The sequence below is a fragment of the Centroberyx gerrardi genome, chromosome 4, assembly GCF_048128805.1.
Source record: "Centroberyx gerrardi isolate f3 chromosome 4, fCenGer3.hap1.cur.20231027, whole genome shotgun sequence".
In the NCBI taxonomy this organism is placed as follows: Eukaryota; Metazoa; Chordata; class Actinopteri; order Beryciformes; family Berycidae; genus Centroberyx; species Centroberyx gerrardi.
Window position 1 is genome coordinate 26,018,018 of NC_136000.1, and position 13,254 is coordinate 26,031,271.

The 13,254-nt window shown below is 42.9% G+C and overlaps 1 protein-coding gene across 4 annotated transcripts in view; it reads right to left on the reverse strand.

The window, feature by feature from the left end:
- Nucleotides 1-1,505: 1,505 nt before the first annotated feature.
- LOC139918829 (guanine nucleotide-binding protein G(o) subunit alpha) overlaps nt 1,506-13,254 on the reverse strand; it is an 88,948-nt gene continuing 77,199 nt past the window's right edge. The window contains exons 7-9 of one of the 4 annotated variants that reach the window (XM_078282891.1): nt 12,911-13,064; nt 3,459-3,612; nt 1,532-1,693 (exon numbers count right to left, since the gene is read on the reverse strand). In XM_078282891.1, the coding sequence (XP_078139017.1) occupies nt 1,621-1,693; nt 3,459-3,612; nt 12,911-13,064 (381 nt within the window). In that variant the 3' untranslated portion in view covers nt 1,532-1,620. Of the gene's footprint in view, nt 1,694-3,458; nt 3,613-10,651; nt 11,237-12,910; nt 13,065-13,254 lie in introns of those variants that run through there. The other 3 variants (XM_078282893.1, XM_078282894.1, XM_078282892.1) reach the window with 3 other exon arrangements.

Sequence of the window (13,254 nt, forward strand, 5' to 3'; positions counted from 1 at the left end):
GGGAGAAGGGGTGACAAGGAGAGAGGGGGACTTCGACTCCCCCCCCCATGACGACCTCTGACCCCCCGCCGAAAACCAGGAAGTCAGGGCGTCATGCAAAAAGAGGGAAGAAAGAAAGAGAAAGAGAGAGATGGAAGTAGAGGAAGAGAGGAATGGCGAGGATTAAAGGCAAGGTGGCGGTGCGTCAATGGAAAGAGAGAGAGAGAGAGAGAGACAGATGTGTGGGACAGGTGATCAGTCGATCAATCAATAAATAAATTAATAAATTAATCAACCATAACAATTATCAAAAGAGGAGTGAGCTTCCTTACATGGAGCATGTTAGTAGGTCTAGATGTTATAACAGTGAGAAAGGTAGAGTTATAATGTTGTGTATTTGCTTCTAAAAGCGTTAGCTATCTACAGTACAGCGCCTCTGTTACACGGCACCGATATGACACTTAGCACGTTTCCTATTGGTTCTCGGGCTCGGGCCGTGAGCCGCGATCGGCCGGTGGCCCGAGGCCTGTTCGGGGACAGGAAGCCTCACTTCCCGTCGATGAAAACCGGGTGTGGATTGCACACACGGGGAGCAAAACGATAAGCAAACCAAAAAATCGACAACGAAAAATCTTAAATGGCCTCGGCTAATTGTAAACAAAAGACTATGCTAAGGTAAGAATCAGTGTTGTCAGTTCCAGCAGGTCTTAGGGTTTCTTAGGGTTTTGGCCGACCTGGCTCGTGTTAATTAGTGCTATCGTCGTTATCGCACGTCTCGGCAACATTGTTATTACGCGGTCATCGCTATAGCAACAAAAAACAAACAAAATAATACACAAATAAAGGTGTCAGGTGAGGCAAAATGTGAATAAAAATCAGTGTACAGACTGATGCTCATGTAATAAATATACACACATGATCAACAAAAATAAAACATGAGTCATATTCATAATAATAATGATAAAAAACAACATCTGCGAAACAAAAGTAGAGGTTTTGTTTTTGTTAAAAGACAAAACGAAACAGCCGAAAATGAAGATACAGAAGAAGAAATAGAGAGGAGAGTGGGGGGAAAAGGAGGTTTTCATCGACTTTGTTCTAGAAGTTTTCAAGGCTGCAGGGTTTTGTGTTGTTGTTGTGTTGTTTTTTTTTTACTAAAACAAATCTGTCTGCTTGGCGGCTGGCCAAAGAAGAACAAGAGGAGGAGGAGGAGCGAGAAGAGAAGAGAGGAGAAGAGACAAAAACTAAAAACATTATATATATATATTTATATATACGTATGCCTATTTTTTAAAATTATCCTCATTATTAATATGTACCAAGTTGCATTTTTTTCTTTCGTTTTTTTTTCTTTTAATAATCAGCAGAATCATCGTCATCATCGTCATTTCCAGAGCAGTGTCAAAGGAACGAGGAAGGAAGGAATGAAGGAAGGAGGGAAGGAAGGAGCGGGAGAGGGGGAGAGAGGAGAGAAGAGGGAGAGGGGAGAGGACATGGGGGGGGGGGGGGGGGCTTTCTGGGCGCGCTCAGTACAAGCCGCACCCTCGGAGGTTGTTGGCGATGATGATGTCGGTGACGGCGTCGAACACCACCTGGATGTTTCCTGTATCCGTGGCACAGGTCATGTGACAGTAGATTTCCTTATTTGGAGAGCGGTTCTTGCTCTCGAATTGTGCTTGGATGTAGGCCGCGGCGTCCTCGTAGGTGTTCGGGCCTGGGAGAGAGAGAGGGGGGGAGAGAGAGAGAGAGAGAGAGAGAGAGAGAGAGAGAATGAGAAACGAGAGAATCCACATACAGCTTTCACATTCAATTTCCTCTGAGTGTCGTCCTTGATCGTAAACATGAGATATGAGTTTGGTTTTAAATATGTTGATTACTGATGTTGTTTTGATGCTTTGGTAACATCGTTATTTTTTCTGATTTTATGCCAATGAAGCCGTTTGAAGGAGGAGAAGAGAGGGAGGGAGGGAGGGAGGGAGGGAGGGAGAGTGAGAGAGAACATGTCAGACAGACTTACTGTGATTATCAAGGCGCTTTGCAGCAAATAAGTAAAGCAGGAGAGACAGAATGGGATAGCAGGCTCACAGGAGTGTGTGTGTGTGTGTGTGTGTGTGTGTGTGTGTGTGTAAAAGGCAGGAGACAGCTCTCACTTGCCATCTCCTCTCTTCCCTCCTCATGGCTGACCAAGCGTGACTGTCTCTTCTCTCATCTCTCTCCCCTCCCTCTCTCTCTCTCTCTCTCTCTCTCTCTACACCTGACCCTCTCACCCCCGCAGAATAGAAATCTGTCTACCTTTCTGTATTTTGCCACCTCTGCCGCTTCCCTCTCTCCGTCTCCCTCTCTCCTCTCCCCCTTTTCTTTCCTCCCTGTGTTCATCAGCATCTCTTCTTCTGCCCTAGCCCCTCTCCGTCCTTCTTCTTTTGCGCAGCTATCTCTGCTGTTGAAACCCGATGATCCATACAGCCTCGCCACTCTAAACAGCTGCCTCTGTGATTTAAAGTGCCGGATGCCTCAGAGCTTTTTATAACCCCATGACAGTAAATCTGAAATTTGGAAGAGCGATTCAGAACAAACTATAATGTCTGCCAACATCGGATCAGTGGCCAGAACACTTGTGGGTGTTTTTATACGGCGATGTGACTTTTGAGGATCAGGTTAAGAATTTTTTTTGCACTTATATTTCTATAATTTTACATGAATCCATTATTGTATTTAATAGAAATGTTATATTTTATATATTTTGTGTAGGATTTTTTAGATTTTTTTAGGCTTTTATGCAGGCTTAATTGTCTTTTTTGATTTCTTCTTTTTAATTTTGTTTACATGATGTACATGTGCATGAAATGATATACTTAGTATAGAATAGATGATCTGATTCGATTTCGGAACACCTTGCTGCATAAATTTGCATATTAATGAGGACATTTTTCTTGAAACTATTGTAACTCCTTTAAGATACAGAGTTCGTATTAGTACCACCCATGTGTTCTGTGAAGACAAGTATGTTGATATAGACATACTTGCTAATGAATGCATTAATTAGCTTAATGAGTGAGCTCATTAGCATAACTGGTAATGTTTCATATAGCATGGTGATTATGGCAGGACATTAGGCAGCTCAAGTGCCTCTTGTTCCATATGCTGTGCTATTTCTTCTGTTTTTATGTGAAGCACTGTGTGAGCTCTGTTTTTAGAGAAGTACTATGAAATAAAGTTTATTATTATTATTGTTTGGGCAAGTATGAATAAGTAAAAACTGGTAGAGTGTATTTATTCATATTTTTCCTTAACTTTGTACTCTAGAGAATGTCTATGTGTGACGATACGGTTTCACCACTTCACAGTTTCTTGTGTACTCCAGGAAATCAATTTTGTGTTTTCTTGTTATTGCTGCACGTCTTTGTTTTGCTGCTTGTGTGTTTGAAGAGCTGCTTTTTCTCACCTATGCACTCAGGAAAATCTACTTTTCCTTTTCTCACCTGTGTACTCGGGGAAGCAGATGCTGAGCGCGGACTTCTTGATCTTCTCCGCGAACAGGTCCTTCTTGTTGAGGAAGAGGATGATGGAGGTGTCGATGAAGAACTTGTTGTTGCAGATCGAGTCGAACAGCATCAGAGACTCGTGCATGCGATTCTGCGGAAGGGAATAGGAAGAGGAGGGAAGGATGATGAAAGAAGGAGAAAGGGAGGAGGAATGAAAGAGGGAGGATGGGATTAGGCGAGAAGATGGGGATAAGTAGAGGGAAGAAGAGAGAAAAGATGAAACAGGGGGAAGGGAGAAAGAGGAAAGGGAAGAAGAGAAAAGAAGAGGAAGGATAGAGAGGAAGAGGAGGAGGAAGGGAGAGAGGATGATGACAAAGAGGGGAGAGAAAATAAGGATAAAGAGGGGAAAAAGTAAAGTTACCACCAGATCCATAACCTTTGTAAGTGAGTGTGTGACAGAGACTAGAGGGCTGTTATGTCCAGTCAGCATCAAACCTGAATGTAATAGTATTTTCAGTTACATTTTATGGTTTGTTTAATCCTGCTAAGGTGTCAGAAAACAATGAGTGCCAGAAAGTTTCGGCAATAAAAAAAGATTTATTAGAAAGCAAATTTCAAATACTTTTCTGCGAGGACAACTTATCTGGCTGTGATTGCTTTGGCCCAATTTCCAAGTTTCAATGTGCAAAACTCTTTATGCAAAATTCAATACTCCTAATAAAGAGTCGTGAAAAACTGCAAAGCCTTCCCTAAGCTTTATTAATAATAATAAATATTCCTTGACCCACTTCTGATCAATATTGAGGCTATGAGCTGTGCAGAGCAAGTGGGATTGCTTCTTTATGGGCAAGATGTCCGACTTTACAGTGTGGATGTGCTGCAGTCCTGGCTGTCTCTACTTGAGACAGAAAGTGAGGGAACGTCTCCCTGCTCCTTGATTGGACAGAGCAGTAGAGGAGATCTGACTCACATCCACCAATCAGAGACAGATTGGGTACTTGTGTACGTGCCTGTGTGCGTGTTTTGTGTTTCATATAAACCTATGTGGCAGGCAGTTAATGACTGTGAGTGAATGGGAGCATGATGTCTTTGTGTGTGTGGGGTTTGTGTGTGTGTGTGCGTGTGTGTCTGTTGATTTGTCACTCAGTGTGTGTGTGTGTGTGTGTGCACTGTGTGTGTGTGTCTGTCTGTTTGTCAGTGTGTGTGTGTGTGTGTGTTGTTTGTCCCAGTCCCCTGGGCTTGGGACTGTAGGCAGTGACACACTCATAAGTAGTTCACCAACGCTCCCACAAGGGAGAGAGGGAGAGAGAGAGAGAGAGAGAAAGAGAGAGAGCGGAAAGAGAGAGTAGCAAAAAGAGGAGAGAAGGATGTCACGTCTCTTCTCTCTCTCTTCCAATAGGGAATTTAGTAAAAGAGTGAGGAGTGAGATTTTGCCAGTGTTAGTTTAGCATGTGGTTCTTTATGGGAACTTCCTTCTTGCGTTTTCAATAAATAATCACAGCTTAGGCAAACACTGAGAGAGAGAGAGAGAGAGGGAGAGAGAGAAAGATGGAGAAAATGGACAGACACATCCTTCACAATTACACATCATTGTTTCAGCGGTTTTTATTCAAATAAACAGCAAATGCACACAGGAAACAGTCTCACACAGTTATTCATGTGGTGCTTTATTGTTATTTCTCTCATGTATAAATACACCTTTCAATAAATAATCACAGCAGTGAGAGAGACACAGCAGATAAATATTACTTACAGCGCTCAGTGAAGTACAACACACGCACATGCGCACCCACACATACAAGCACACACATACACACGCACACACACAGGACAAGTTTGTAGATTTGGACATTGGTGATTTGTACAGTATAGACAGGTGTGGGTATGTTGGTGTTGACACAAGGCAGCGACTGAAACAATAGAAGGCTGAAGCGGTTTGGAGAGGTGGGGGTGGGTTCAAAAGTGTAAACCAATGGGATATCAATTAGGAAGAGAAAGGCAGTTTATTTGATGGGAGGGGCGGAGGGATTGTTCAAAAATCTATGATAGTTTTATTGGTTGGAATTTTTATGTCCTCCTGGTACAGCATGAAGTAACTATTAAAAATATACTCTTTCCAGGAAGTAAATGTAATAGGATTTTGAAGTATAAATACAAGAAAAAAACATTTTTGGTAATTTTTTGTTATTACTGTTAAGTAGGCATGGAAAAGTAGCTATGGTGAAAAAGTCATTTTTTATTTCATTGTGACTTTAAGTGGTAGATTCATCAGTGGAAAGTAAGATGACCCAAAAGCATTTATTGGCATTTTTGAAGTCTAAATTATTCAAGAAAAAGACACATTCAAAGACAACATGGAAAGCATTTTGCATTACAGCTTGGGATAGAAATCCCCCCTAAATGTCATACGCTGGCACAGTGAAATAAAGTGTGGGGAGAGGTCTGGGCATGCTGGACTCTCATTCACAACAACGTATCTGACTGGCACAAGGTGCTGTTTTCCCCTCTGTGCCTCCACATGTTTATCTTAGCTGACCGAGTCCAGATGCAGCAGCGAAGCCTCTGCTATCTGAATGGACCGCTGATTGTATTATCCACACAATAGCCAGCCGCTAAAAAACACTCAATTACCCATAAACCTTCTCCGGCATGGCCTCAGACTACATTACCCATAAATCTTTTCCTCACCTCAGCCTCTGGGATTATTTATCACTGAGGCTGCAGCGGGACATAAACTACATTACCCACTATCCTCTCTGCCTCGCTCGTTGATGCCGTTTCCCATCGGTTCTGTGGTGTTTACTGGCTATTCGTCAGGAGCGGGGACAGGTTGTGAAAAGGGAGGACACAAGGCGCGCGCGCACACACACACACACACACACACACACACACACACACACACAGAGTGCTTTCCTCTAACCATAATGCTTCTCTGTGGAAGCATCAATCCTGTCAGCACCTTATAAATGACTAATAGCTCAAGAGCTTTGCTGTTGAGAGAAGAGGGCGAGAGAGAGAGAAACAGATAGGAGAATGAGAGAAAAGAGGTTTAAGTGTACAAAATAGAGAAAAGGAGAGGAAATCTAATGACCATATGTGATCTGAGACACAGAACTACACCTTTCTCGTCGGTCTGAATGAAAGGAAAGATGAGACCGACTACAATGTGCCTCTCTTGGTTTCACAACTATTCTTTTATAGTCCTAGTTTTCATTCTAGTGAAGGCTATAGCACTAAAACTATATATATATATATATATACTGTATATACATAAATATATATAAAACAGAAAACAGGCATATATTTGTGGGCTTTTGTTGGGGGGGAGGGTGAGAAATGATCGCTTTAAATTTAATTTGATTCTTCTTCTTACTGTCACCACCAAACTGCTACACTTTTTAATGCGGCTGATATTATTCTAAGTGATACAGCATGCCACTGAAGAATCAGTGTAGCGCTGAAACATGCGTACGTCCCGTCCTGTGTGTTGCTGCTGTGTGCCCGAGGTTAACACAGGCATGAAAGACGTTGGAAGACAAAGCCTGAGCGGTATATGCTGCCATTCCCACCCTAAGGGCAAATACTAATGTAGGCATTCCCTTTCATCCCCATGTGAAGTGGAGCTCGCTAACTTGCTGTGGATGGAAATTTCACCGGCCCGTTGTTCCTCAGCTCGTACCCAGAGCCGGCCGCTCTCTATGGCCATGCCCATATGTAAAGCCATTTAGGTGAGGGGTGTTTTGCTTTAATTATTACAGCCGTGCCTCCATGGCCATCCTGTCCTGCATGAAGAGAGGATGATGCGCAGTAAAATTATTCATGCGACAAATGCTGTAGTGAATTTAGAAGGACACTTTCACAGTGGCAGGGCGTGTAGGCGGAGGGAGAATCCTCCTGGAACTTGATGATTCAGCCGCGGTGCAAAATTGGCCGTGTACTACATGGGATTTGAATGGAGTCCATTGGAAAAGGTATAAACTGGCCCAGCAGGCTGGTGCTCAAAGTCCACAACGGGTGATACTGCTGAATTTTATACTGGCTTTATACTGAGTTACTCTTTTGCTTTGAACAATTTGGTCTGCATGAATGAATATTCACATGAGAGGTTATGTTGTCCAGCATCCAAATTTGTGCTGTCTCACCGGTGTCCTGCAGTTCCCCTGCATTTATAACAATTCCACAAAAACAGTATTACATTCTGCTACACTGGGCTGATATTCAAATTGAAATGATTCATCAAGTTCACAAATCCTTATTGTTTTCAGCATGTAAATGTGAAATATACTCTTGGCTTCTATGCAAATTCCAGAACAAAGGATGCACACACACACTTTGACCTGAAAAACAGCAGACACAGGACTAGATCCCTGTGTAGCCACTGACAGAGGTAAGGTGGGGAAGGAAGTCAATAAAGAGAAAACAAACATAGCAAAAGAACTTTGTGTTTTCATCTTGCATTCAGACTTATTTAAAACGTATTTCAAACGCTTCCTTTTTTTTTGTTGTTTTAGGATAATTTCTAGAAGGGAGTCATATCGTCATAAAAGAGGTGGCACTTCTTGAAACCAACAGAATCACACTGCCAATGAAGTAAGATAATTTGACTTGAAAAATCCAAAAATAAACATGAAAAATCTTTCTCTGAATGCCTTCAGAGTTAGCGGTGGCAGGAATATTGTTTGGCAAAAGAAAGAAAGAGCATACAAAGCTTTTTCATTGGATAGGGTGGCATTATTTGGCAGGGGCAAGTGGGGTGTTGTGACATTTTGCAGTCCCATGGGGGTGTTTGTGTCTTCAGTGTGTGCGCGCGTATGTGTGTGCGTGTGTGTGTGTTTGTCTAGGGCATGTGTGTGGAAAGGGTAGACAGGTGCCTTCTGGGTAATTAATCCACAGACACCGACTCCATCACAACACCCCTGGGCTGCTGTTCTCTCACACCACACACGCACATGCACACACACACACACACACGCTCGCACACACACACACACACACACACACACACACACACCTGACCTTTCCTGTACTCGCAAAGCGTATGAAGAGACACACATGTACGTATGTAACTACGTACTGTATGTAATACACAGTAGATTTCCTTACACGCAAATACACACAGGTAGACAGACTGAAGCACACGCACACGCACACGCACACATACACACACACACACACACAAAGCGGGCTGATCAACAGCCTTAGGCAGCTCTCCCTCTCTAATTAGGAAAAGAACCGTTGGCACAGATGTGGTAGGAGGGGCCGATGACATCATCTACCTGTTATCAGAAGATCCCAGCTTGGAGCGAAGGGTCGGGACAGGGAAGGGAAGAGCAGAATAAAGCAAACGCACCGCTCATAAATCAGTAAGTATAAGCTCACATGGGTCAGGGTGTCCACCACTGGCAGCCAGGGGGTGCTCCAGGGAGCGCTCACACCCGTAAGGCTGTTCCAGGCTGCTCAGCCTGTCATTTGGCAATTCCAGGAGGTCCCAAAGGGAGACGCACCTCAATTTCTATTTAACACAGTAATTATTGCTGGTGGGAAGAGTTAATGATGTCATTTACCTGGTGCGTCTCTTTGCCTTTGCCATCAAGGCTCAAATTTGCCTAATAATGCAAACTGTTATGGAAAGTAGGGGATTTTTGCCCACAAACATGGCAAAATGGCACGCTCAGGGACTTCTTACATAATACTAGAGAACATGTTTGACTGTACAAATCACTTTCCACTGCAACCCAGCTTATATCAGACACCAATCCTGGCACTGGGACGTCTAACAACCGGGATGGAGCTTACTTGGCACTAGAGTATCTATGACACTATCTCTGTGTAATATGGAAACAACATACTGTAGGTCAATGTACCACTGATGGGTTGTTGCCAAAGTGATGATAAGCAACCATTGCTCAAATGCTCAAAAAGCATGATTTACACTGCATAGTATTCAATTGTAGAATGACATAACTGCCAACGGCTGTGCCTAAATGCTCATCACACTGTGCTGAAACAAAATAATCTACTGAATGTGGGTGTATTGCTCCTTTTAAATCTGAGCTGGTCTACCAAAGTAGCATAACTTCAAAATGCAGGGATGAAAAAGAGAAACGAGACTGAACAGTATGTAAAACATAGTCATGCATGTTTCATAATTGGGATTAACTTTGGTTTAAATTCTCATTAGAGTTTAGTATTCTGAACAGGCCGGTCTCCCACATAATCCCACCGGTCCCGCAGGGTTTGAATGAGCGAGGCTTTACTGTATTGCAGCTGACTTGAAGCTTCTGTTTATAAAAACATGATTGTCTATGGCCAGTGGAGGGTGGGATGAGATGAATGGACAGGGTGCCATTAATGGCTCCTATAAGTCCTGTTGAATCATCGTGTTCAGCCAGGCGTCCCGCTGTTTAAAGAGCCTGGCTTAGTGAAAGCTGCAATCAGAGAATCTCAGGCAGTGTTTCTTAATCTTTCTGATCTTCAGGACCACCAGGCTACATCATCATCACCTTCAGGGAATTAGTTACGCTAATTAAGGGAATTACTTGTATTAACTCAAAATGTAAATTGAAACTGTAATTCCTTTACTTATGATTTTGCATTCATTCTCAATTACTTCTTGATCAGTTGGACATAACAATGTTCAAGTTTCATGTCTCATGTCCATAATGAAGTCTTAAGAATATCCACTTCCTGAACCGACTAAATTGAGAGTGAACTGAACTCCACCCTGATTAAGACGAGTTCAATGACATATTCTTATGCAGTTTCACACCAGCCCTTCATGTGACTACTGCTGATCTAAGGCGTAGCAGAGTGACAACTGAAATGTGAATAAGGATAATTAGAAACACTTCTGGGTGGATTAGTGCTTCCCAGTGAACCATTTATGGGGATGGCTGGTGGAGCTCTAGCTGCCACTTAATTTGTGTACATTCTAGTTCTATGAGTGGGGTACTACTGTATGTACAAACTGCATGAATGTCCTGCAGAAACCTTGTATCCCTACTAAGTAAACTCTTTAGGAATTGAATAAAGACAGAATTCGAGATATTGGAGATTCTGCAGGACACCAGCAATATACTTGAAGTTCAGAACAGATGGTATATCTAATCTGTTTCGCTGAAATGTGCTGTTGGTACCTCTTCACGAACCTGATTCTCTAAACATTTACTGAATGTTTGGCTGATCTGAAAGGATAAAGGACTGTGTACCACAAGCTAGAATTCTAGCATTTTTTTTACGATATGGTGGATGGAAGAGTAGAAGAGCAAAGCAGGGGGTCAAAATGGGATTAATGGATCACTGGAGAGAGGGATGACAGGTGGAAGTGAAGAGACAGATGGATTCAAAGAAGTCTCAATCAATCAATCAATCAATCAATCAACCAATCAACCAATCAATCAATCAATCAATCTGATAAATTCAGTCAAACTTGGACCAATGGAGACTGGCCAGTAAAGTCATAGAATTGCGGTATGATGACATCATCAACACAGCCCACACACCCTAGGGTTCTGGCTACTGTGTGATGACATCATTAGTACAGGCCACACACACCCTCAGCTCACTGGCCAACATATAACAGTGTCATCAGTATAGGCCACACCCTCGGAGGTTATTGGCTATGATGACATCGGTGACGGCATCAAAGACAAACTGGATGTTGTTGGTGTCTGTAGCGCAGGTATCATGGGAGTAGATCTCTTTATGGAGAGACTTGTTCTTCCTCTCATACTGAGACTTAATGTAGGCTATACCCTCCAAATAACTGTCTGGACCTAGAGAGAGAGAGAGAGAGAGAGAGAGAGAGAGAGAGAGAGAGAGAGAGAGAGAGAGAGAGAGAGAGAGAGAGAAAGAGAGAGAGAGAGAGAGAGAGAGAGAGAGAAAGAGAGAGAGAGAGAGAGAGAGAGGGAGAGAGAGAGAGAAAGAGAGAGAGAGAGAGAGGGAGAGAGAGAGAGAGAGAGAGAAAGAGAGAGAGAGAGAGAGAGAGAGAGAGAGAGGGAGAGAAACAGCGGGGCAGTTAGTTAGGTGAAGGCTTAAATGCTCTCCTCTGTCATTGTGACCTTTATATTTGTGGCTTGTCCTACATTTTCCCTTGTTTGAGAAACACATGGAGTTACATTAGATCAGGCCCCACATTCAACACTGCATTGATCGTTGAAACTGACTTGTCAGGTGATATGAACACTGACTATACTACAACTTAGAAAGAAAGCCCGCCTCAGCACTCTATGAATTTTCTGAAAACATGGCCTTTGACTTTCTGGTTCAGCACTCATCCGTTCTGCTGAGGTGTACTCAGTGGCATGTGCAGGATCGTGCCTGCTGCTAGCCAAGCTATAATGGAGATGATACATGGGTACCTTTCTGAGGCAATGCTGAAGGGTGATTTTGTCCTCTTGCAGTGCAGGGGATTGAACAGTATGTCTTATTAGGAACGAAATGGGTTGGGAAAATGGTATTTCTTAAATTTGTTGGCAAAGTTGCACCACTTTGTGAAAATTGCCCATGTATCATAGTCTTCAGACAGCAGCAGTAAGACTGTGGCAGACATGAGGCTGAGAGCCAAAAAGGGTATAAGTATATAATCATTATTGATATATTGATTAACTTTACAGGAGTGCCAAAAATACTGTATGCCCTTCTGGTTAAAGTCCATTATTAACTCTGAAAGTCAGTTTTGGCTGTGAATTTGAAGAATTTGGCATACAGTGGATTTAATTTATTATGCTTTTGGCATTAGTGGGATCTCACCAAGCTCTAAGATTGTGAAAGAAGTAATTTTTCATCCTAAGTGTTGCTAACACCCCTCTGGCTCTCAGCCAGCTGCGGCACTGTGGTTTGTCTGTCTGCTTCGGCTGAAACCTGATAAGAATAGGCATGGAGTCTGGCCAGGTGAAAGGATGAGGGACTGGGGGGAAGAGAGGAGAGGGGAGAGGAAACAGGTTCGGAATCCTAATTCTCTCTTTCCCACACTCTTGCTCTTTTTTTTTTTTTGTCTCCGTCCATCTTGCTTTCCCACACTCCTGCCTTGTCTATCTTTCCCTCTCGCTTTCTCACACTTGCTTTCTCTGTCTCACATCCTCTGTTGTTTTCCCCGTGTTGCTCTCGTTTGCTCTTGTCCCTCTCACACTCTCAAGCTCCTCTCATTTGCACTCTCTTTAGCACTCCTGGTTTCATTCATTCATTCTTTCACTCTTGTCTCTCATCCTTGTTGTGTTTCGGAGTCGGAGGCCGTCTGCTCTCTTTCTCTCTATCTCCTATAATCCTCCAATCTTCCATTCTGCCCATTCCTCCTCCTCTCTATTCATTCTTCCTCTCTTTATCTTCTTTATATCCCTTTCATTTGAGCTCTTTTCAGCAGATTCTATTCTATTCTACTGGCTACCACTGCGCAGTAGATGTGCCTCAGTGTGTTCACATAGATATATATAGATACATAGATTTTATACCATTGTACTCGGGGAAGCAGATGGACAGTGGGGACTTGCTGATCTTGCTCTCGAACAGGTCCTTCTTGTTGAGGAAGAGGATGATAGAAGTGTCTTTAAACCACTTGTTGTTACAGATGGAATCAAACAGCTTCAGAGACTCATGCATACGGTTCTGTAGAGGGGACAGAAACACCGGTTACATGGGCTCACACACACATATACACACAGTGAAAAAGAAACAGAAACCTGCACACACGTATAAGCACGCACACAAACTTACACACATTTCATACACACTGACACACACCTACAAACAAGACAGGTGTACACACACGTCAGCACGTATTCAAGCATAACCTTCA